The sequence below is a fragment of the Manacus vitellinus genome, unplaced genomic scaffold, assembly GCF_001715985.3.
Source record: "Manacus vitellinus isolate BGI_N305 unplaced genomic scaffold, ASM171598v3 scaffold_17_pilon, whole genome shotgun sequence".
In the NCBI taxonomy this organism is placed as follows: domain Eukaryota; kingdom Metazoa; phylum Chordata; class Aves; order Passeriformes; family Pipridae; genus Manacus; species Manacus vitellinus.
Window position 1 is genome coordinate 14,802,006 of NW_021939256.1, and position 25,776 is coordinate 14,827,781.

At 39.6% G+C, this 25,776-nt stretch overlaps 1 protein-coding gene across 2 annotated transcripts in view; it reads right to left on the bottom strand.

Moving 5' to 3' along the window:
• Positions 1–10,947, bottom strand: part of CTNND2 (catenin delta 2) — a 244,047-nt gene extending 233,100 nt beyond the window's left edge. Inside the window, exon 1 of one of the 2 annotated variants that reach the window (XM_029958914.1) lies at positions 10,753–10,947. In XM_029958914.1, coding sequence (XP_029814774.1) covers positions 10,753–10,825 — 73 coding nt within the window. In that variant the 5' untranslated portion in view covers positions 10,826–10,947. The remainder of the gene's footprint in view (positions 1–10,752) is intronic. The other variant, XM_029958913.1, reaches the window with a different exon arrangement.
• Positions 10,948–25,776: the final 14,829 nt, after the last annotated feature.

Sequence of the window (25,776 nt, forward strand, 5' to 3'; positions counted from 1 at the left end):
AGAAATGCTGAGATGTGATTCAAAGTCATTCTTCTATTAAAAAATGAGAATTAGAAAATACAGAACAAAACACAAGCCTCTGGAGGTATCCTGGTCATGGGAAGAGGAAGGAGGCTATGGATACTGACCATTTCAAAAACTTTCTATTCAGAGTGGTGAAATCTCATCTGTCTTCAGATGGGTACAATTCCTCTATGGAATCCAATCACGGGCTCAGCACTTTGAAACTACAAATATCTTACTTGGAGAAATGCAATCCCAATACAGGGATATTGCTTACAGATTACAAAAGGTGCTTTTGCTCAGTTTTGACCTCCTGCCACTTCCCTTCCTTTCCATTCTTTTCCACTGGATACCACTGAAGTTGAAAACAATGTATTTTGTTATACTCCTGCCAAAATTTTAATAGGAAGGAAATAAATAAAAATATTCTTTCTCAAGAAAGATGATGATACTGTACCTGGAAAAAAAGAAATCACTTAAAACATATATGCAAGAATAAAACACAGGTTAGACACCCTGGATCTGTCAAATGAAATGGGATTATGACTTTGTATTGCTTTGAGGTGATTTGTTATTTGTTACTCTTTATGCAAATCACTAAGGTATTTTCTGCTCAATTTACTTGGTACTGAAGATTTGTTCCCTGCTTGCTTCCTATAATTCTCTCTCCCAAAGCAATGTTATCAAGTGGATGTCAGTTAGGAATACAGGTCTATTATCACAACATTACCAAACTGATAGAGATGCAGTGGTAGGAATAGTTTTTCTTTTTAATTTCTCTGAAAACATTATGTCCTATAGCCAGAACTCCATGCTGTGTGATTTATCAGCATGATCCTCAATTAAACTGCAGCTGTGCCATCACACTACATCCGTGCATGGCACAACAGCTTGTGACAAAACAAAACAAACCAAACAAGTAAACCTGTCCCCCAACCAGAAAGAAGCCACAATCTAAGCAGAAAGAAGCAATATTTGGTATTTATAACCTAACTCTTGCAGTTCCACAGTGAACAACAACTAAATACAGATTTGAGAAGCACTATAAAGGACAAAGGGTTTAATCCAAACCAGGCAAGTTAAAGCTGATTTTTCTGTTGCTCCTCTTTTTGCCTGAAGTGACAATTTTAGAGACAAAAATATATTTGAAACCAAGGTTCCCTTTTTATTTTTAAATTAGTTATTTGTAATGCGGGAACTAGCATATAACAGGCAACTTTTCATTTGTCATAGTTTGAAATTGCCCCCCCCCCTCCCCCCGAGAGAGGTTGTGGGGGCTCAGAGGTGATTGGGTACCAGGACAGTGTTCCCTGGAGAGTCCATCACCATCCATGTTGTTCGCTTCTGCTCAAAATCATATATCACAGCACCGGAAATGGTTGGCATTGCAGTCTTGGTTGTTTTGCTGTTGGTGTCTGCTGTGTGTAGGTGGACAAGGCCAGGGGGTGGCTGGGCTCCCTCTCTCCCCCTCCAGGGGGGGCGGGAGGGGAGCCCTGCGACCCCCCAACTCAGCCTAGGTCAGTTAGGGGCCGCATTTGGAGTGTGTGCTGTGAAGGAAGAGAATTCACAGCACCTGAGGTAAGAGGAGACAGGCAGGCTCTGCAGCCAAGCCCTCTCCCCCCCCCTCCTTTTCTGCAGTTAAGCTGGGGGGGGGGGGTTTTTTTCTTTCCCTCCACTGTAAGTGGAGGAGAGGCTCAGCATTTAAGCTGAGCCAAGAGATGGGCCAGAGGAGGGAGCCTGGCCCTTGGGAGAGGAATCCCAGGCGAAATTGGAGACAGGCCAAGAGCTCGGGAGTTGCCTGCCGAAGTTGACCAGGGGCAGCCGAAAACTGACTTGGAGGAATCAACATTTTAGGATGCAGACGCTTGATAAGCTGAACTACACTGCAGCAGCCTAAGAACTGAGGTATGAGATTAGGAGAGAGAGATCATACAGCAGAAATGACACAGGATGGAGGAGAAAGGACTTAAAGCTATCTTCTTGGACTTCATGAGGAGGAAAAAACTTCCACAAACAGCTGGAGCTTGGTGAGGGGGGAGCGTTCGGGCCCCGAACACTCCCATGAGAGATAGACTGCGTTACATATCAGCCTCGGAAGGCTTCTTCCTGGACTAAAGAGAGGAGCTTAAAAGGACTGACAGAAATGTAAATATATATATATATAATTGCTTTTAGTTTGTACAATATATTTATTTGTGTAAATAAATGTATATACTTCCCCTTCCACTATAGAAGCCTCTGGCCTGAAAGTTTCTTTCTGGTGTTAGGATAAATTGTGGGAAGGGGTGGGGGGAAGCCTGGAAATTGGATTTTGAATTTCTAATGTGGCTCAAACTGCCACACATTAGTAGCTAGATGCCATTCTGAAACTGAATTAATACTATACCAACATACTCATTGATGCTCCCCGTAGGAACCTGACAACAACTAACCGTTTGCATACAGGAGGTTTTTTATTTCCTCTAAACCCCTGAAGATTCCTTTTACTCTTTAATCTGAAGTCTGTGAAATTGCATCTGGTTAACTAAATTCCAGTTCTATGTTGAAAAGCAATACTTAACACAACCTGAGAAAGGATGAGATAACTGTACGGCAGCCGGGATACAAACTACCCTGTGGAACCTGTCACTAGTGATGTGCAAGGATCAAACTCAAGAGTCTGACTCCCAAAACTGAAGTTATGTTTGCACACCTTTCAGGTACAGAAAGCTGTGATCTAAGCTGTCTGTATGTGATTTGCCATGACATTGAAATTGCAGACCCGCAGTGTCATTTTACATAGTCTCATTTCATTTCATGCCGTGGCAATTTTCTAAAGTTTTTTCAGCATGTTTAAATCACAGACAATTTCAGTGATTTGAAATAGCTAAAAGCAAACAACTTACCAAGGGACTGCTTGCTAAAAGGTATTGTAATTGACTATTAAAAAGATATGTCTCCAAGTAATGTTCAAAAAACCCCCACTCATATTTGTTTAAGCTATCAGCTGAATACTGAGTACCAAGTGCAAGATGCAAAAAACCCTTAGTATCAATAGAGATTGGGGGATGAAGGAATTGAGAGCAGACCCACCAGGAAGGACTTGGGGGTGCTGGTGGATGAGAAGTCGGACATGACACAGTAATGTGCACTCACAGCCCAGAAAGCCAATTGTATCCTGGACTGCATCAAAAGCAGCATGGGCAGCAAGAAAAGGCTAAGAAAGTGGGGTTGTTCAGCCTGGTGAAGAGAAAGCTTGAAAGAGTAACTGAAGGGGGTCTGCAAGAAAGCTGCCGAGGGACTTTTTAGCACGGTCTGTTGTGATAAGACAAGGGGTAATGGTTTTAAACTAAAAGAGGCTAGATATAAGGAAGCTGTTTTTTACAATGAAGGTGGTGAGGCACTGGAACAGGTTACCCAAAGAGGTGGCAGATGTCCCATTCCTGAAAACATTCAGGGTCAGGTTGGGGCTCTGAGCAACCTAGTTTGGTTCAAGATGTCCGTGTCTATTGCAGGAGGGTTGGATTACATAATCTTTGGAGGTCCCTTCCAATACAAACTATTCTGTGATTCTATCATGCTGTTTTAAACAACTTCATAACCATTTAAATAAAAAACCAACAAACTTAAAAGGTTAAAAGATTAAGGTTTAAAGCTTTAAAAATGGTAAAAGAATAGTTTATCTGTAAAAACAGACACAGAAAACAACTATCAGTTTGTTATACCACACAACTGCAATAAAGTAGACTTAATTACTCTTGAAAGAAGAGTAAATCGCTGTAGAGGATTTGGACATCTTTTTTCATATGGCAAATTTTCAAATATTGGAAAATTGCTTCACAATATGAAAAAAATCTTCACATTGAAATAGTGACTTCTAAAAATATCAAGTATATCCACTACTTTATTACATATCAAGACAAATATTTACAGTCTTTGAAGATTATGTACTTTGGCTCAATTCATGCACCCTTTGTAGCCCCAGGCTCCTTTTGTACAGGGCAACAAAGGAGCTGAGAGACATGACAAAATGTTGAGAATCAAAGAAAGGCTAAGCTGGACCAACATAAAAAACATGCAGTAAATCAAGTTCTTTGGTATTTAAAAGCAGCATTAAGCAGCCCATGCAATACCCTTCTCCATCCTTGCTGTAAAACATGTTAAAAAAATTACTTAGGCCTACTCAGCAGTTACTGTTTCCACAGACTACCAGCAAGGCAGGGCTGTTGGGCAGCTGACCAGCACTCCCTCCCTGAGCAAGGCCAGGTCTCTGTCCCACCATGCCAGCTGCAGAGGGAAGGCAGGACAGAGGCAAGGAGATGGTGACCAGTGCAGTTTTCCAGAAGCAACTCCACAATGCCAGACTTCTGTCTACCAGGTCAATGAGATGGACATTTGAACAGGTCCAGCCTTTTTCACAGAGAGGGAGCCCGCAGGGAGTGGGGACAAATGGCATGTGAATCTGGCTCTCAGAATCTTGCACTGACACCAAAGAGGTGGGACTGTCCTGCTTCACTTGTGCAATGCAAATGAGGAAAGGAGCAGGTCAAAGCTATTTGAACAGCCACAAGAAGCAAACGAGCAACCTCCCCTTCCTGCAAAAAAACAAGCCCAAACAAACCAAGAATGCAGTCAGTTTTGCATGGGCTGTTCCTGCCTGAGGCAGTAGAAAAATGGGGGGTTGACTTCTCCCTCTCTACTTCTCCTTTAGGTCATTAGAATAGAGACCTGATCCTTACCACAGGCACCTCATCAGATGGAACAATGAGGTGGCTCAGTCATGTTGTGAGAAAGCCATCAGCTCTGTGACAAAAGAAGGAACATCAGGTTTCCTCCTATCATCATCATCATAGCTGGGCTTTGCGAATGAAGATTTGAGAAGGGCTTTATCCATGTCTGTTACAAGCACGCTGGTGGCTAATAAGGCCAATACAAGACAGGCACATCCGGTTGCAAAAGGCACAGCAGAAAGACTCCTTAGGTGGTATATTCTGCAAGGCACGAATCTTTCTGCGTTGTCTTTTCTCCTCAAGAGTGATCCTGCATACTTTCTCAAAAGCATCAGCAGCATTATAGATGGTGTGTCTCCAGACATCCCGATTGGAGGCCAGAGTAGACCAGTTATGTTGATCAATATGGCCAAGGCTGAGATGTTGTTTCAGGGAGTCCTTGTATCTTTTCTTCGGTGTTCCTCTCATGCAGCAGCCAACGGCAAGTTCACCATAAAGCAAGATCTTAGGGAGGCAGTGGTCCTTCATCCTGGAGACGTGCCCTGCCCAACACAGCTGTGTTCTCAGCAACATGGCCTCAATACTTGTGACTGCTACTTATTCTAGAACAGACGTGTTAGTCACATAATCTGACCAGTGGATATTTAGAATTGAACGGAGACAGCGTTGATGGAAGTGCTCTAGGAGTCGCAGGTGGTGGCGGTAGATGACCCATGATTCGGATCCATATAAGAGAGTAGACAGCACAATGGCTCTGTAAACACTGATCTTGGTGCTTTTCTTCAAGTGTTTATTTCGCCAAACTCTTTTATGAAGCTTTCTGAAAGCACTGTATGCCTTTGCTAACCTGTTGTCTATCTCTTCGTCAATCTTACCATCTGAGGAGATGAAGCTACCTAGGTAATTAAACTGTTGGACTGATTTGAGTTCTGACTGGCCAATGGCGATATGGGGATGATGGAAGACTTCCTGAGGTGTCGGCTGATAGAGAACTTCTGTCTTCTTTATAGGTTTCCTCCTATACCTTCTCCTTAAACACTGTTTAACTTCAAAGGCGGCAAAAGCCCAGGCCAAGTGCAGCAAGGATGAAGCAGCAAACACTACCATGGTTATCTGGGTCCTCTTCCCATCCCTCCAGTAGCACCTAATCCATTGCAAAAGACTGGACTACAGAAGCAAACACAGCTCCTTCCCTACTAAAGCAAGACACAGTTTTACAGGAGAAAGACATTACTAGGAGCAGTGCTTGACATAAGGCATCCCTCAGTGCAGACTCTTTTCCTTCAGCAAATGAAGTACAAGGCAGGAGTGGAAAGGAAGGTGGAGAAGAGGAGGACAGCACCTGTCCAGAAACAGAATGGTAATTCTCACCCTCAGTAGTTTTTCCTGAGCTGCATCAGAGGACAATGACATACCGAGTTTTTCCCTGCCACTGCCAAGTGCTTAAACAGAAACCACAGTCAGGAGCAATAGATAACTTTTTTCCTTTGAAAAGGAGACCACTTGGCTGTTCACTGCTCTCCTGTCAGAATTTTCACTCTGCACAGAAACCCAGCTCACAAAGAGACTTTTCTGGTTTGCACCTGCCATTCCAAATTTCACAGGCCTCTTCTCCTGGATCAGCACTCTCCACCATGGTGCACAAAAGGTGGTGCAGCCTATGGAAGCACAGTTTTTGGTACCAGATAGCTTCAGAAGTGGTGGTGCATTGGTAGAACCACTCAAGCATCAGTGGGAGGAATCCTGGGGAGACCTGGCCTGAAGGAGCAGAGAGAAGATGGAGGGTGGCCTGGTAACTGCCTACGCACACAGGGACATTGGGCAGCTTTGAAGGTAGCAAAACAAGTGCTGCAGGAGTGCCCCTGCCACAAATATGGTCCCTGATGGATGTGAATTAAACATCAATAACTACGGACTAAACCCCTAGACCAAACTTCTACTTCTGCAAATAAGCAAGCAATCATCAATTCCGTGTCCCACTCTGGCTGAAAGGCAACTCTTCCTCCCTCTTAATTAATAGCCTTCTTCAAATTCCAGTAGTCTTCATGTAAACATCCCATCATATAAGCTTATCTCTACTAAGTTAATAATTCAAGGCCTTTAGGCTTATGAGGAAAATAAGTAATGAACCTGTGTGAACAAAAATTATTAGTGTTATTTAGATGGGTTACAAATACAAGTTATGAGTTGCTATTCAGTAAGTAAATTAATTTGTTACTTTTACTGTGTTTGAGTATTCCTTCCAAGCACATCGTTTGAGAATTCCTATTTCAAAAGTAGAATTTCACATTTATTGCTACTTTTAGTGCAGAAGTTTTTTAGTGCATTACCCTTTCAAGACCAAAAGGGATTGTTAAGTAAAAGCTACCAACCAAAAAAGCCTTTGCAGCTACTGCTGTCAAATTTGAAAGATTATTTTTAGCTTAGACAGCATGATAGTAACATACCTGGTTATATTTTACACCACTAGTATAGACTGAGTAAAGAATGGATTGAGACTAGTCCTGGGGAGGAGGACTTGGTTGTGGACAAAAACCTCAACATGAGTCAGAAATGTGCACTTGCAGCCCAGAAAGCCAACTGTGTCCTGGGTTGCATCAAAAGTAGCATGGTCAGCAGGGTGAGGGAGGCAATTCTGACCCCCTACCCTGCCCTGGTGAGACCCCCCCCCCGGAGTACTGCATCCAGCTCTGGGGTTCTCAGCACAGGAAAGACGTGGGTGTGTTGGAATGAGTACAGAGGAGGGCCACAAAGAGATGATCAGAGGGATGGAGAACCCTTATATGACAAAAAGCTGAGAGCCTGGAGAAGAGCAGGCTCCAGGGAGGGAGACCTTATAGCATCCCCCAGTACCTAAAGAGAGCCTACAAGAAAGCTGGAGAGGGACTTTTCACAAGGGCCTGTAGTGACAGGAGAAGGGGAAATGGCTTCAAACTGAAGGAGGACAGGTTTAGATTAGATATTAGGAAGAAATTCTGTACCATCAGGGTGGCGAGACACTGGAACAGGTTGTCCAGAGATACTGTGGACTTCCCATCCCTGGAGGTATTCAAGACCAGGCTGGATGGGGCTCTGCGTAACCTCATCTAGTGGAAAGTCCCCTGCCCATGGCAGGGGGGTTGCAATATGATGATTGTCAAGGTCCATTCCAACCCAAATCATTCGGCGACTCTAGATAGGGACAGGATTAATTCTTCATAAAGTTATGCCAGTAAGGGAGATTTTCAGAAAGTTCCTACTACTTTGTACCTTCTACTGTGTAGAAGCGTAAAACTATCATTGTCATCCACAAGTGAAATACAAAAAAAATACAAAAGTTCAATCACCCAAAAAACAGTGAGTATATAGAACAAGCTTAATTTAGTTTACCCCATAGAGAAATTATAGTTTATTAAATTTTGTTTACTGAATGTTGATTCACATAGAAGATGAAAAACTCTTGAGGGGGCTTTATCCTTAGTTCTGTAAACATTCTTGAATGTAGTAAGTACTTAAGGCCTCACAAAAGAGAAAGAGGTGATGTCTATACTGAGTGACCATTCTTGGTAACTTATTCTTCCAAATTAAGTGAAATTTTCAAATTCAGGAAGAATGTTCTTTAAAAAAAAACCAAACACAAACAAATAAACAAAAAACTCAAAGAAAAAAAACCAAAATAAAACAACAATAACCCCCCACAGAAATCGATAAAAATAAATGATAGTCAGGTATAATCAGTGCAATTTTTATTTCTGATGGGCAGCCTTAGCTGCAGACAAAAAAATCCAGACTTTGGACAAAGTCTTTAGACTAGGGTTGCTTTCCCTTTTTTTCTTCCATCAGATGTGAAAAAACATGCACCATCTTCATGATTAAAGCTACTGTTCTGATGTGAACTATAGTCTACAAAGGACCACAGTGAAGCCTTGAAGCTCCCCACCTGCCATGACTCATGCACGCAGAAGACACAGGCCATGAAGCTCTGGTACTTATCTTCATGGAGTACACAGTAATCTACATCTCTCATATCTTGACCAAATAGACAAGACAAATAGCTATTTGTCCTACAATAAAAAAAACCGCTTAACACAATGAAGGAAAAAAAAAGTTTTATGAGTAAACTTCAGTTGAACTTCTTCCCCCCCTTTCTGCTATTTCGAAAAACATTGTATAGTCTCCATCAGAAGAGATATGTTCCTACTGGCATTTGCGGTAGACACAGGAGTCTGAGAGCTGATCCAATCCAGCTCAAAATTCCCTCTGAGCACTGACAGTTCTTCAGCCTGGTTGTGTGAAAGGCTGACAGCATCTGCAGCTGACAGCTACTGACAGAGCAACAGAATGAGTGGCCTGGCATACATCCATCTTCTTTTATTTCCCCTGACCCTGTTGATAGGGGTGCAAGTGGGGAAAGTGAGGGAGGATCAAGCCGACATAAAGCTGGACTGATGGGGTCATTCTTCAGAATGAGCCTGAAGCAATGTTCAAATCCATATCCCAAACTGCAAAACAAAATTTACCTTCACAAGGTGTGTTTCTGCTACCCTAATCAGTATATTTTTTTTTTTTAGTTTTAACTCTTCCTTCTGAAACCCCATCTTCAGGTATTACTAAGTAACATCCTGCATCCCAGTTTAATTCACTATAATTGTTATCTATGTTGACAGGGTTTCCTTCCTTAAGGGGGTGTTGTGAAGATTACAGTCACAAGACAGCCTGCTACTTCAGCACAGAGAATCAAGGGATATTTTGCAAGCAAAACAAGAAACTCTCTTCAGGGTATGTCTGGGAAGGAGACATATCTGCAATGAGCCGTATGTGGAACAGGAAGCCTAAAGTTCAATATAAACAGCAGCTTCAATCACTACCCCTTGGCTCCACTGCTCAGTGATTTAGGCAGAGCTCTTGTCCCCTTCATGCAAAGAACAGTAATCTTTTCTCCTATACAAATATAACTCTACATAAAACATAGGCTATGGTAGTTTCTTTAACAGGAAAGAGATGGTGTAACGGTGTTCTTCAGAAAGTATAAAGCTGTACAGATATTTAACTAGAAAATTCTGTGGAAAACCTTCCTTTTAAGGATTTTCTCTTGTATTCTGAATGCCCAAAACTTGTGTAAAGCAATAGGAATTTTTGGACACACAATAACTGCCAGTTTTGCCCTTGAAGAAACGGGTTTAAAAAAAAAAAGTTAAAGAAAAAAAAAAGCTTTAAAAGAAAGCAAGGTATCTTGCTCCAAAAAGTGCACTTAACCTTTTCTTGATGAAAATAGGAGTGACCTGAGAATGGACATAACCTTCCCTCTTTAATCAACAAAGCAAAGATAAAACACCAGAAATAATTACAATTCCTAAGGCAAGTTCTTTTTACATCTGCTTCAGGCTATTTTGGCTGTAGCATTTATGTACTCTAATTATTTTGTGCATTAAATGCCATAAATATCCCTGTTGATTTGTGATCTATTTATGGGTTCCACCATACAGCTGTATTTCATTTGGTTGAGAGGATATTCTGAAAGTAGGACTTGTACACCAATGTATTTCAGAGACAATCACTATTTATGGATAACCAGTGCTGCTAACAGCTTTTCCTTATATTATACTTCAATTTTACGTCCGTGTCCTATACCTAACCATACCTCTGTAGGAGAGAGGAAGAACATTTGCTTATGATTTACTTTGAAAGCAAGAGACCAATCCTTTAGCTTCATGTGGAAAGAAACTTTGCTGTCCCTTTGTAACACACAAAATACCTTTGTAAGCAAAAAAACCTCAGCAATTTCTTCAGAGACAATACCAGATTAATAGAAATATTTTCTCTCCTTAGGAGTAAGCCCCCTCCCCAAATGAGGTTAACTGACCGTACATATAGCACATTTAGTATTTCTCCGTTTTGTGCACGTATTTGGGGTTCTATTGATAGCTGCCATCTGCAAAAGGTATTTTATTTGACTGGCACGCACATAATATATTCAGCTAGCACATCAGAAAGAGAAGAAGTTAGTATTGAAGAAAAACATATATGTCATAGAAGACACATACAAGTTACATCCACTTACCTGTACTAGTGCGATATGTGCCTGTGTGTGCTGGTTGCAGAGGGTCCCCCTGACTCTGGCTGAGACTCCTCATAGGGGGCTTCTGATAAACTCTGTCTTCGTAAATAGGGTCTATATGGTGTTCTGGAGACTGCAGTGCCCTTAACTCGGAGCCAAGGTGGCTGTGCTGGCTGCTGTAAGATGCCCGAGACCCAGCTGCAAACAGATTTATAAGAGATATTTAAGAGAGAAAAAATAAGTGACAGTATTAAAAGTTTACTTGAAAGTAGCATTTAAACACAAAAATAGCCCCAAGCAAGACTAAGAAATAAGTGTTTTCAACATTCAAATAGTAACAGCATGCAAGGGTAGCAACAGCTCCACTTAATCACTTTAGTTTCCTTATCCAGCTGCCTGCATCTACACCAAAATCTCATTTCTTCCAAAGTGACTAGATATTTTGGTGAGATAGATATCATGATACTATCTCTTCTTAAACAGAGACCAAAAAAACTACCATTGCCTCTCAAAAAAAGGCAAAAAAACCTCCCCAACCTAGAAAAGCAAAAGTTACGCAACACAAATATGTCCTCAACTACACGGGTCCACAGAAGAAACAGGATTGGGGGAGGTAGGAGGGTTGGGGAGAAAAAAGGAGCAGCAGTCAGAACTAGTTTCATATGTAATGCCCAGATCTGAAGATCTACAAATGAAATAAGCTGAAGTTGATAAATAGATGTAGTTTTACACCAAGGCTGATCTTTTAGTTGCTTCACTAAAGTGCAATACATTGGTTGTGCCTTATCAACAATTTGCCCTCGACATTTAAAAAAAATTAAATTCCTAAGACTTTCTACAACTTAAGTATCCTCTGAGGATGAAAAAATTAACCATGCCTCCTGGAAAAACTTTAAGGATACAGGGTTTTTTTTCTTATTCTACTATTAAAATATTTTATATTATAATATTTAAGAAAGAGACTTGTATATTTCCAGCTGTGATTAGTTTTGTCACTTCAATCCTTTTGCCACTTAGGTACTTCATCTCTGTGGTCTGTTACTGAGATTCCCAAGGAGAGTCATGGGGATGCCATACAAACATTACACATTTTGAAGGTGAGTATCAAGCAAGTACACAAGGAACACTTCACAAATGTTAGGTCAACACCACAAAATGGCAACATGTTACTTAAATGTTTAGAAAAGCAATCAAAGTTACACCTATTACACCCCTTGCTGTGAGGCTGAAATCCAGGACGTGGGTAATGTTCTACTGGCTTAGCTTGCACTGCTCTGACCATTGGTGTAGCCATTCCTGCTGAAAATCTCTGCCACAGTCATTGTGTTGGCAGCGGTTTTGTTGCATAAACAGACACTAAATACTCTTATAATGCAAAACACAGATATAAAATAAGGTGTGATAGCAACATAGGATAGAAATGAGAAAGATATACAGACACAATGTTACTTAAACTTTAATACAAATTGTCTGGAGGAAAAGAACAATTTACTCCATTTCCTTCTTTCTAATCAGCTTGTGCCATATATGTGTATTCTTCTGAATTTTTCAATGTTTATGCATGTTTTCAGTGGAATGCCCTATTTGCATATTTTTCCCTTCAAACATTTTTCAGACTGACTTGCCCTTAGCACACTGCTGAAAGTAATTCTGTTGTTCCCCTTACTAGTAAGTCTGCCAAGAATCCCTAAGACATATTTTATCTATAACTACAGCAATTATCCAGAAAGTTGATATTGCTATTACAGAATTAAATTCTTCATGGTCTACATTTTCAAAATGTTCTTTAACCCTGCACCCTTGAGACTGATTCTCGGAATACTTGAACAGTTCCCATCAAATTCCTTCCTTCAGAGTGGCCTAAAAAACAGCCTGTTATGATCATGTCTAAATTTCAATGCATACTTAGTTCAATCTGTATCCAGAGGAAAAAAATAGAAAAATTAAGGGCAATATTTCAGACATTGAACAACATCTGGATCAACAAACCAGACTTCCTACAGAGTAAAGAATTACACACCCATCTAAAAGTACTACAATTCTTCTGTCCACTTAGAAATTAACAATGCTTTTTGGAACAACACATTTTTTTTTTCTTAATCCTGCTTCCTGTGAGCTGATAGATTTTTCCCATTGAACTTAGTGGTAGTATAACTCAGATATTACCATGTTTTCAAACAGTGGTAGTAATTTTATGGTGAGGCGGGCTTAATTCAACCACCTTCATACTCTACCAACAGTTCTGAATCTGCAAGTGCTCATACTAGTCTAACACTAAATTGAAGCTTAGTATTAGTTTATTATGCCAATATTAAAAAGAGGTTTATTTGCAAACTGCATGTGTGATTAAGACTATAACGCTACTGTACTAAGCAGCAAACATATACATAACCAGAAAAACTTCTTGATCAAAACATATTACAGTTCAAGCAAACAAGACGAGGAAGATGTGACAAATATTAAAGAAAACATAACTTGCCCAAAAACAGTTAAGTGGTACCCTAAAAATAACTTGAAGCCATCTGAATAACAAGGTTATGGCTGAACATCCCCCCAAAAAGCTTCAAAGAGTTAAAACTCTATCAGGGAATAACTGACACTATTCCTCTAACATTTCAAGAAAATGAAGATTTCAACAGGTAACTAAAATATTTTCATTTTAAATACAAACACACTTTTAAATTTCAGAAATTTAGGCCATCAGAATGCAAGTCTCTCAACCATGTTCAATTTCAAGCAAAACTGATACTTTCCCATGAGCAGTTTTAACACACTACTTCCAAATTATCAGATATCAATATTAAACCACAAAATACTAACAGCCTTTGAAGTTCTTAAACCTAGTTTAAAAAAAAAAAACAAAAACAAAACCAGAAGACATAAAAAGACGTATCACCATTATAATTTTTAATGTGTCTATTAAAGTTGTATTTTAAAAAACTAGAGTAGCAAGATGGATTTGGTTAAAATTTCTTTTCCATTGCTCTTAAAGTTTTTACATATATTAATTTATTCAAGTCTCAACTGAGGAGCAAAAGGTTTTTACTGTGCATTTTCTTTAGATATTAAAATCAACTAACCGATAGCTGCTATACTAACAGTTGCCTTTGTTGCTGGTGCTGTATTGTACCCAGGAAAGGTCACACAGGTAACTTATGGATTTCAGAAAACTGCATCCCACCTCAACCACACACACAGCCCTCCACCATATGCTGCTGCTTTACAAGACACTGGAAAAACAGTTAAGATAATTGATCAAAATAAAGACCGTGCATTTAAAGAACTGACGTACTGAGAAGGAGAGGGGTATAACAAGCCCCTGCCTGTATCTTGTGTTAGCTGCAAACAGCTACATCCTTTCCTATCTGGAGCTGCAAGCTGATCTGTATCATCGGCTTCAAAAAAACTTGCATTGATGCAGTCTAAAGATCACAGAGCTTGGAAAAGCAACAAGGTCAGAATGGAAAAGCAGCAATCAATATATTACTAGAAAGCAATAAAACATCTATTTACAAGGCCCACGAGCCCCCTCATACTCAGGGAGGCTGAGAAGTGGTTTCCCTAAACCTAGAGGCACCATAAATGTATGGCTCATCCCAAATTGTGCTTGTCCAAACCCTGTTCTCAACCAGCTGCCTTCCCATACACTGCACTTCTCTGGGTTGCTTGAAATCAAAGCAGTGATGCCACACACATTTCTCCTACATATTCTGAAAATGGATTTGTCCCCACTCCCTGGTCAACCTGCTCTAACAGCAATGTTCTTTTTCCCTTGGAGAAGTATAAGACCGAGCTCATTCACAGACAAGTCTACTTTCAAGTTCAAAGACAACTCATTATTAAATTTTCAGTCCTGCAAGTTGTTAACTACAGATGGTGTAGTTCAGAGTAGACCCAGAACTTTTATGATCATGGTTGTGAAGAAGTGGGGGTTTTTTCTCCCTTCTAGATTAATAAAAAACCAAGCAAACAAATCCGAAACCATGGAGAAGATCTAAACTGTTATATAGGGGTTCAAGTTACCATCTGATAATTAATTCCTCCAGTAGTCCAATCTTGTTTGACAAAACACTGAGAAATTATTTGATTGCAATCTTGGAGATGCATCACAGCAGAAGGTATAGAGAAGATTATAAGGCTATAAAACAGCTGCCAGTCATCACAATTAAAAAAAAATAATTTTTTTTAGCAGAAACTTATTAACTGTAAGAACAAAAGCATACAGAAAGTCTTCTCTGTGTTCTGAAGTCTCCAAGACTGAAACCTGAAAGACAAAATGCCCCTTCAGCATCTCTGTGGAGCTTGTAAAAGTAGTCTGTGGTCAGGGATATTATGTGAGCCCCCAGTCAGGTGAATTGGATTAGGGCAACAATGATAACCTATAACTGGCCAGAAAAAGAATACACTTTCTTACATGAGGTGGTATTTGCTCCCTTCTTACATTCAGGAGTGGCAATAGAAAGAACCCATGAAGAGTGCAGTCCTACCTAACTGGATCAGTAAATCGCATCTCCATGTTTTACACTTACAACCTATCACTCTGCTAGCTAGAGGTTTCCACGTTATTCAGATAATACCTTCCTCAGCAGCATAGTGAAACAGTTATTTCCTAGGAAAACGTTCCTTTTTGATGAAGTTTCACTTTCCAAAGGAACATAAATACTGTAATCAGACAGGTGTAACATAAGAGAAATACATAAAATAATCCCTAATTGCTCTTCAGAGCTTGTGTAGGCTGTCAAGGAAATAAATACAATAATGAGAATAAATTCTCATCTAGGGAACTGTCACAAAAGGCACATTTGAATGACAGTGCTAATCTGACAGCGTAGGTCAATGAAGTAGACCACTCTATTGGCAGCATTTGCCATTTCAAGGAACTAAAGACATTAAAACTACTCAAATGAATGGATTCAGAGGCATTTACATACACTTTAAGAAAGCCTGAACAGTTTTTACTTTTGCTCTTTGTGAAAGCCTTTACAACAAGTCTGCCTGCCCTGTAGCAGCCCTAAGAAGAACCCTACACAATGCTCTCTAAACATCTCTAATAGCAGGAGCATATGGTACTGCTCCAGGATTGAAGAGCCCACTGGAAGCACGAAACATGCAAGTGATCATCTCGACATTAAGAAAAATATTCAGATAAACCATTCAGCCCTAATTTAAAAACCCCCTGTCACAAAATACATTGATCAAGAGTCCTGCTAAGCATTTTCTTTATTTCTGTGGCAGAGGAATATCATTAATGATACACTAGCTGAAGATGAAGCTCAACAACTGTTCTATGACCACTTATCAGTAATGTGTTTACACAATTTAACTTACCTTTGTTGCAACAAAGGACCTTTCAAAACACAGTAGATCTCTGGCTATTTGAGGCTCTAAGTATCAAAAATCAGACTCTGACCACACTACAACACTTTGCACTCAGAAGATGCAACTTCCTAACAAAGAGGACTGACAATCTACAACTGGCTGCATCATTTGTTAATTTTAAATATAATGACAACTTTGCTTAGGTCACAAGTTTAAAAAAAAAAAACAACAACAAAAACCAAGCAACAAAACCAACCTCAGACAATGGTAAAACTGCAATAAGCCCATCATTGGGATAAGGTACTGCAAGTACAGAAGCTAAAAGGGAATCACAGCAGTTTTGTGGCTTTGGTATGTTGCATGTTTTTTGGAGGACTGAAAGAACTTTTTGATTCAAATAGCACATCAGGGCTGAAAACCCTATTTGACATAAGTTTCTCTTAGATGTTTGCCCTGAAATGCTACTGTCCTTATTAAATAAATAAATATAGTAGATCTAGCTTCACTGTAATTCTGAAAAAGCAACATGTGAGAAAGAGGATATGAATAGCAGGATTTTTACTCTGAACTCACATGTAGTGAAACCTGTTCTACAGACACTAACCTCTTTTAATTTACATAGTAAAGGACTTGACGGGAACACAAGTGCAAAATTAGAAGCGAACAGGGGGAGAGAGTCAAGCATTCACAGTTCGAGGTCTGATACTTTTTTTAATGCCAGAAATTTATGCAGAAACATCTCCAAAATGCCTGTCTGAATACATGCATCTTCTACTCACAACATTGGAAAAAGAAAGTATGACCTACAACAAATATTACTACAAATAAAACTAATAAAACTTAGGCAATGGGAATATAACAGTCCTGTGTGATGAAAATTACTGTAGCAAAGAGAAGCAAACACTTCTAACCCGAGTACTGAAAGTGAATGCAAATTGTTAAGACATGACAGATGGTTAAATTAACCAGTAAGACATGAAAGGCCATATGGCAGTACCAGCTAATGCACACCTTGGGTACGTCAGTTTGTGCCCCTACATACCAAAGATCTGCATTCACTAGAAGCAGAACAGAGTCTGTAGTGAATTCTTTTCAAATAGGTTTAGATTTTTTTAAACACAGAATTCTCACCTGTTTAGATTTTTACATACACAAAAACACAAAACTTATCAATTTTTTTCTTTCCCCAAATATTGAAATTAAAGATTAACTAATGGAAGTTCAGAATTAAAATTAATTTCTCTCTTTACATTCTTTTTCCATTTTCACTACACCATTCTCTCTGTGACTTGAGATTATTTGTACAAATACAGAAGGAAATAACGCCATCTCTGAACTGACTAATTACACATGATGTCTTTCAACTTATGTTCAACCCTGGATGTCTGAAAAAAACCCATGGATACGCTACTTTGGGATCCTTGGTCCACACCGTAGGAGATCACCACAAAATAAGTATGTGCTGCAACATTCAAGCCCCCAGAACTGAAGGAAAATGCTTGCCACACCTGTCAGTATTTTAGACTGCTTTTTTCCTCAGGTTTTCTACTTAAAAGATTAAAGTGTTATACGATGCATGGTCTGGAATGTTTCTTGCAAACTATCACTGCACTGTCAAACCTATTAGAAGTGTCACCGTCAGGATACTTCCACGTTCAGCTCACACTGTGGAATTTCCCAGACATAATTTGTCCATTAACCAGATTAAGTATCTTAGGAAAGTCTCCTCAAAACAGATTGGCTTTGGCTGCTTAAGGGACACCACAAAACCAATGTCTGACCTAGGGCTAGCACTTTTCACATCAGTGCTAAAAATAAAGAAAGGAAGAAGGAAAAAAAGGATTATGCTTTTTTAAGTGTAATAAACAGGTCCAAAATAAACTTTAAAAATAATCTGACAAAGCTTACTATGTCTTAAAAAAAGTGTCTGGATAATTTTTATCCCATTTAGACTTGTTTTTAATCAAATATTGAAGTAATTACAATCCTAAGCATATTTAAAAGATAAATAAAGCTAGAAATATTTCCTTACACTGTCCATAATTTTAGCCATGCCATATGACTTTACTGCAAAGTACTATATCAGGTATTATAATTCTAAAAATCTAGGGAAAACAGAAAGCCCACACCATACATTTGTGCTTCCTACCAAGCATTTTCTTCTTTCTGCTACTGTCCTCATTCTGTTGAAAAGCATTCACCTGCTTAAAACATTTTATCAAAACTAAATTGTTAGTGGAAGAAGAGAAGTGTGACTGGGAGCAAAGAGATAAGAGGCAAAGATAGCCAGGAAGAAACAGCAGATTAAATGTGACAGACAAGTTCAGGGAGATAATTCCCATTTCATTTCTCATCTAGGGAACTGTCACTGAAGAAAGAACGGAAAACAAAAACTCCCCCAAACCAACTACTACCACACAGCAACAACAACTTGCCTTCAGCAAGTAAAGAACTGATAGATTTTTTTTTTTTTTAAACTATTAATGGAATGATCACAGTGGATGTTGCTTTAGTTTTGATTTTGGTTTTGGGGTTTTTTTTCCACTCCTGTCTCTTAAGCTCTGCCTCTTCCATGGCCCACAACCCTGCCAATTTTACAAAAATGGAAAAGAAGTCCTGTGCGTGAATGGGAACAGATACTGCTATCTGGTGATACAAATCACTGTTCTTAACTTTCCTGCTCACTAAGCACTTTGACTGAGGGCTGAGTGCCTCAGCAACAGGATGATGTTACTAAGCAACACTGCCAAGCAGCCACGCATAAGCTGTTTGGATAGTTCACCACAGGTTCACAACAACTGAAAACAATATCAAACCTTCGTAGCAGAAGAGAACTTTGAAGTTTCGCTAAACACCTTGATCTTAGAAAAGATAAAAGTCTATTATTTCACATTTTGAACTGTAAGATCTTGTGTTAGACCATGGGCTCTATGCTAATAATGCTGGTGCAATAGATTCAACTTAGCAAGTAAAGGAAAGAAATACTAGTGTATTTGGTGAGATGCACCCCAAAAGCAAATATCCAGGAAAAAAATCCCTCTAGAGGATATTCTGTGAAACCCTACAGTGAATTCTTCTCTGACAAGAACTGTAAATCAAAGGGAAGAGCAGTGCATCCTTTATTCCCAAAGCGAGGTCTTCCTTGCTCCCCCGAGGCACAAGGCTGTACCACAAGGCAAACTTGGGGACCCAGTTTCTGCTCCTTAAGCAGCAGGGTAGGGTAAACATCCAAAACCCCATACATCTTTGTAGAGTTAGCAACCACTTCCAGAAGCATGAGTAATTTACTAAAAAGTGCTGCTGCCTCCAGCAAAACAAATCAAGCACTATTGCACTAATACCTGCCAGTGAAAACTTCCTGATCATGTTTAACACTGTGGAAAAGCACAGCATCTAAAAAACCAGCAACTCAACCCTTCCCCCAAACTAAATATCAGCTCAGTCAACCTTAAATGGAGCAAGTTCTCACAGCAGCTCTGGTGCAGGGGGAAGGGGAAAGCCTTTCCATATCAGTTCCTCGCTGCAGACAGAACAGAAAAGAATATCTAGAGCTTAAATTCAATTGGAAGTGAAAGTCTCGAGATTTTCAGAGAACTCGACAAGGAAGGTGCTTTGTGGAACAATGGTTCCCAAAGGGACAAAAAGTCACTGTGCAACACTGTGGAAAAGGTAACACCAGAAAGCAAAACTCAGTTGGGTAATGAAGTGTCAAGTCTGCCCAACTACAGTATTCCTCAACTGGCTTTTGCTGGGAAATCTGAAATTTTTATCTAATTGTACTGTCATTCCTGGCAGTACACAGTCCCAACAAGCAGTTTCTTGCTAACAGGGAAGAGGCAAACAGATAGGTCCAATGAATCCTGACCATACATGCACCTTTTATAAAGTATTAACTTATCATGAATATTGTTCATACTTCTTTGGCAAACCTATGTTCCAGTCTGATAAATACAGCTGAAATCCAAGATATCACACCTGGGGTTTGCTCACAGAAGAGTGTTTGCAACCTATCTTTTGTAATTCCTTTTACTACAAGACTGCATATTATTAGATGTGTGAACAATATTAACTTTTGGAAATTTTAGCGGTAACACTTTGTACTCAAACTTGCCTTTCACCAAGAGAATAGAGAAAAGCATCAGGTAGTATTTGTTCTTTTATGTAATGTTATCTTTGATAGAACATTAAACACTTTCTCCTCCCAGCACCTGTTTCCTCTTCAGTGAAAGTTTGTTTGCAGTTCCCAGTTCCTAGAATTCACCAAGACATGAGATATAAGACTGTGACATCCCAGGAGAAAAAAAATGGAGTTCATTATCCTTGTATTTTTCTCAATGCCACATTCAAGAAAAGGAAGATATCTCTGGATATTCGGTAACACACTGTCTTACTCATCAAGTTTTCACTATCCATTCGAGACTCATTGCATTTAAAATATGAGAGTTAAAACATGTAGCTTTTATTAAATGTATACGTAATCAATTTGAATACAATCTAACTAAAGAATTTACTTATGCCTGTAAAAAAGTTTAGACCAGTAATTATCCACTCTTCCAATTATGCTCAATAGATTATCATACCATTATTCAAGCTGGTTTTAGGTTGTTTCCATTATGTACACATTGAGACCTCTGTTAAAACACTTAAAATAATCTCCTATTATTCAAATCATTATAATCTAAAGCAATTCTAACAGGCTTGCTCTAAATAAAAGAAATGCTGAGTGAAGAGACAAAGAAAAGGAACACTGTTACCACCATGACATGAGTAGCTTAAGGACTTAGGCAAATTTTATGCTGGAATAATCACTGTATCCCATAAAATAAAGGTTTCTCTTTTAATTCATTATGCTTACTAATAAAGCAATCACAAAATAGCATGCATTCGGTGTCTGACTCCCAAAAATTCGAATATCTCACCCAAATCCTTCCACAATAAGCAGTAAGCAAAGGAAGAAATGGATGGCTACAGGTTTGGTTTTTTTCTTTTTAGCGGTAACTTAAAGGAAAAAAGAGACAATGGAAGAAAAGAAACAAAACCAGCAAAACAGACTTTGCAATATGCTGTTAAATCTCACAGATTCAGATTAACCCTGAAAAGCATGGCAAGGAAAGGACTGCAAACTGAAAGAGTCCTGTCACTCGAGGAGAGAGTCCATGCTAAAACAAAATGGCCATGACAAATGCTCCAGGAGACAAATGGTGAAAGAAAGTCAGTAGCAAAAGGAACATAAGAAATGTGTTCACAGCAGTTTGCAATAAACCACTGGAAGTGTTCAGCTTCAAGAGGGACTTTAAAAGTAATTTCAATTAGAAGGATGTTAGTCCAAAGGTGGCAAGCACTTGAGGCATTCTGAACTGTCACTTAGTTATTCCTAAATGCAAATTGACACAATTTGCATGCCAAATGGATGTCTCACCTGTGAAGCCAACAATTCCATGACCATATGGTTGGTTGAAGACATGTGTATCAAGTTTTGCCCGATTTTACAAAAGCAGTCCAAAATCTACTGCAAACTGAAAAAAGCAGTGACATCACAACTTTGATAAACTTCAGAGAAAAAAAGATTTTCAACTAAAATGGTTAGTTCTTGAACTACTGGACTCGCAAGATAGGATCTTAAGCTGGGCAGGACACAACTTAGATCACTTTGGAAGAGACTGCTCTGTTACATTCAGCATTAGCTTGATTCTTGCCAAACACAGCTCGAGATGCAACACAGACAAGGATGACATGAGCTAGACAGAAACTCCAACTTCAGATTGGAAGAAATGCAAAATTTCGATGAATAAACCTTGAAAACTTTGAAGCTTGCTCAGAGACCAGACGAAGTGCAATTGTGGTTCAAGGGTCATTGTATTCAATAGGGTTATGGGTTTCAAATCTTTTGAGGGAAAATAGAGGAGCACTAGCTCACAAAGATCCTGCAGTCAAACACATAATGGTTGGTTAGTCAAAGCCCTAAAAGCAAAGACAGCTGGTGAAAAAAAGCCGCTCAGAAGACACCTTTTGCTCAAACTCCCTCCCGCCTTGGTCAAAGATGAATCATAGAAATATAAAAAGGTGTGGATTGGAAGGAACCTTAAGGATCATCTAGTTCCAATCCCATCACCATGGGCAGGGATGTGCTATCCTAAAACCTGCCAGGGACTCAAATAATCTTGTCTTTTAAGAAAGACTGGTAAATCCTTCATCAAATTATTTATTCTTACCAGGATTCAGCAGTCTTAGTGCATAACCTCTGTTCAATAAGAGCAGCTATGCAACCTAGTAGCCTTTCCTCTGTTAAGAAAAGACAGAAACATAGTAAGTCAGGTCTGTGTACAACAAGCTTGATCATTCATGCAGGACAGTTCAGAAGAGAAGGCAGCTGGAAAGAGGTTCTCTTGTCTACAGAGGGTCACAGTTGTATATAGTTCACCATACAGGACAAAATCCTAACTCTATATAACACTCCTAGTTTTGCTTGTTATGTGATTAGGCCATGAAATATTCTCTTATGTTCCCAATACCGGTGGTTGAGATGTGCTGTACTCAAGCAGGTCACCCATGTCTTTTCCTATTCTTGTTTGAAGCCAAAGATACAGAATATGTAACTAGCTATTAGGTGCATTATTATCTTGGTTCCAATTCTATTCTTTCCCTCCAATCTGTAAAACTCTTTCTACACAGGATTTATCTTCCTCTCTTTGCAAAATGCCTCCTAATATTCCACTATCAAGAAGTTTCCTTGGTTTATTTCAGTGTTTTGTGTCAAGATAATAAAATGAAAAAGTATTTTTCAAGTGGCCAAAAGAGACCTCCTTGTGGGACTTCCTTAGTAGCACCCTTCCTTTCCATTACTTCCATCTTCAAAATGGCAAACTGACAATGCTCCTTTACCCAGGTCCCTGCCTAACTACCATCTTGAAAGAATATCCATCTTCTCCAGCTTAACTAAACATTTCCCAAGTGGCATTAAAGAAAATGTGTGCTCAAAGCCCTGACAGGAAATAGAAAGACGTCAGATATAATCTAAGAAAAGGTCAGTAAGCAGGTTATTCCAGTATAATCTGGTTTTGGAGAACTTATGTTTCAAATTATCCCATTAACCATTTACTACTTTCATGTCTTATATTATCCTTTCTATGAGTTTTTGTTGTAATGTCCAAAAAGCACTGTTATTAGCTGCTCTCCAAATTTTTCATTTACTCAGTTCTCCCTTTCTTCAGGGCATATTAGCCTTAAACATGCAAAGGGCTATCATCGGTCTCCCTCCACCTTTTTCCTCCCCACCCCAGATCTGAAAGAGTCAAACTCAGCCTCCTTTGCAAACCATGTTCCCAGGACTTTAAAGAGCCCATGACACCTTTTGGTGAACAAATGTGAACACGACTGTATCCCTGCTGAACTAGGATGCTTGGGGAAGTTGTGGGTTGGGGAAAGACCCCATGGAGAGGTGTCACTTTGCTCTCCAGTCACAGAAAATCTCCCCCAGTATCAGAGGGTCACAGCTCCTTCTCTGCCCTTCCTTTCCTCACAGGAAACACTCCTGTAACCCTGTGACAACTTCAGTTCTACGATCAAAAGGTTTTACCGCCTGAGAGTAGCAGAGGTGGCTAGTTGATAAAAGGGATGGTGTGCACCTAGGGTGGACAGGGAGGGTAAGGGAAGATATAGACATACACCATAAAGGAAGTAAATATAGAAAAACAACTGCAAAAATTTCCTCAGTAAGGGAAGGGTTGCCCAAGATCTAAAACCACTTGTATTCAAACTAATACACCACTTTTCTATTACAGAATCATAGATGATTTAGATTGAGAGAGACCTTAAAAATCATCTAGTTTCAACTCCCTGCCATGGGCAGGGACACTATTCTTCACTTACACACTGTAAGTTGCAACTTGATGCACTTATTAAAAATCTATGTGATCTGACTAGCAGTTTCATATGCCGTGCCTTATAATTCTAAGATCAGTCATCACTTGGTCCTCCTCATTTCAGCATATTAAATTCTGACTTTTGCTTCTAACCACTTATGATAATGTACAGTTCCATGAATTCATTATCATTAGACAATATCTCTGTCCTCTCCAATACCACTTTTATATAAAAACAACTATTCTGTTCTGGGTCAATATCTAGGTGAATCAAATTTGACCCTACGATTATGGAAAAATTGCCTCACTTATCTCCCATGATTGCTCATAGAGCAAATTTGGTCCAGTGTAGTTTCTGGAAGCTGCCACCACTGAAAGGAAATATGTTTTACATATGGGCACTCTGCATCTAGCATGGGCAGACATGGCCATCTCCCCACCCAAGTTCTGACTTTATTTAAAGGGAAACTTTCGCAACTGCTCATTTTGCAATCTTCTTCCTTCCACAGTTAATTACTTACTTTTGATCAGAGGCACTTTCACTGTTTTAAAGATGGTGTGTGCACACAAAAATCATAAAGCTATTAGATAACCCAACAAATGAATGCTTACATCACTGATGAGTCACATACTGAGTTTCTAGATCTCAGCCACTCCATCTACTGCAAACAGTTTCTGTGCAACAGCAACTGGAAAAGATATGTTTTCCACCACAGTAAAAATGAAGGGCATGTTTTCACTTCTCTTAAATACCTGAACACCAAGATGGACCAAAGATTTCTGTACTTTTTATCAACAGTTTTGCAATAAACATTTCCAGGCTATTGGATAAGGCCTTACAACAGGGTTTCAGATCCTGAGGAAGCTACAGCTTTCACATGGGTCTTCTTTCCCCAGAGCACAAGCAAGACAAGCACAGTCATCCCAAGTTAGATCACACAGCACAAGCAAAAATTTTCACTGATGCCACAAAAGCCTGAGTATCAGAAATTTGATAGAAGGGGACCTTGCCCTTGCCTTATACTCCCTGCCCCATACAACAGCACTCCCTTCTGCTCTGAAAAAGTGAGTTTGAGGCCAAAGACAGAATCACACTCCTGGCAAATGAAGTAGACCACAGGTACATGAGGACACCATTGAGACCTGAAGACAAAAATGGGGGGGTAACAGGCACAGACAAGACTCAGCCTCACTGGCATGCCCTTAAGACCCAAAAGTTTAGACATATAATTGCTTATGAGGCCCTAGTCCCTTCCTAAAATCTCATATACTAAACAAAATACAAATCAACATAACCAAGATACGGCTATATGAACTGGAGTGCCAACACTGGTTAATGTATTTCCATTGCTTTAACGCAAGTTCCATAAAAATGAGGTTCCCAAAGCATTGCTCTTTGACTTCACATATTCCATTGGATTTCAAGAGCCAAGAAAATCTGACAGACAAATTCCAGCTCCTTGGATTAACCATCTTTCTGCTAGGGACACACTCTTCTCTGCTAGCTTTTTGCCCAGCTTCACCTCCTTCTTGTGCTCCTGCTCAGCAGGTATATAACCAGAGATGTTTTAAATGCTGCTCTGATGCTTAAGAAATTCCTTCAAGTGACTTACATGCTTACATTTGAATCCTGGCCTTCTTAGGAACACTGATAAACTTCAGGACCAGAGGCCAGAAGTCACGTGCATGGTTACAAGCAACAGCACATGCCTCAGTATGCCCCAGAAGCATACTCGCCTCAAAGCCCAGAAACAGACACTGCCAGCCAGTTCCCCAGTCATTCAGTTAAAATACTTGCAGATTCATAGGAGTTGAATCTACTTTCAGCAATGCTGCAGACTGGTAC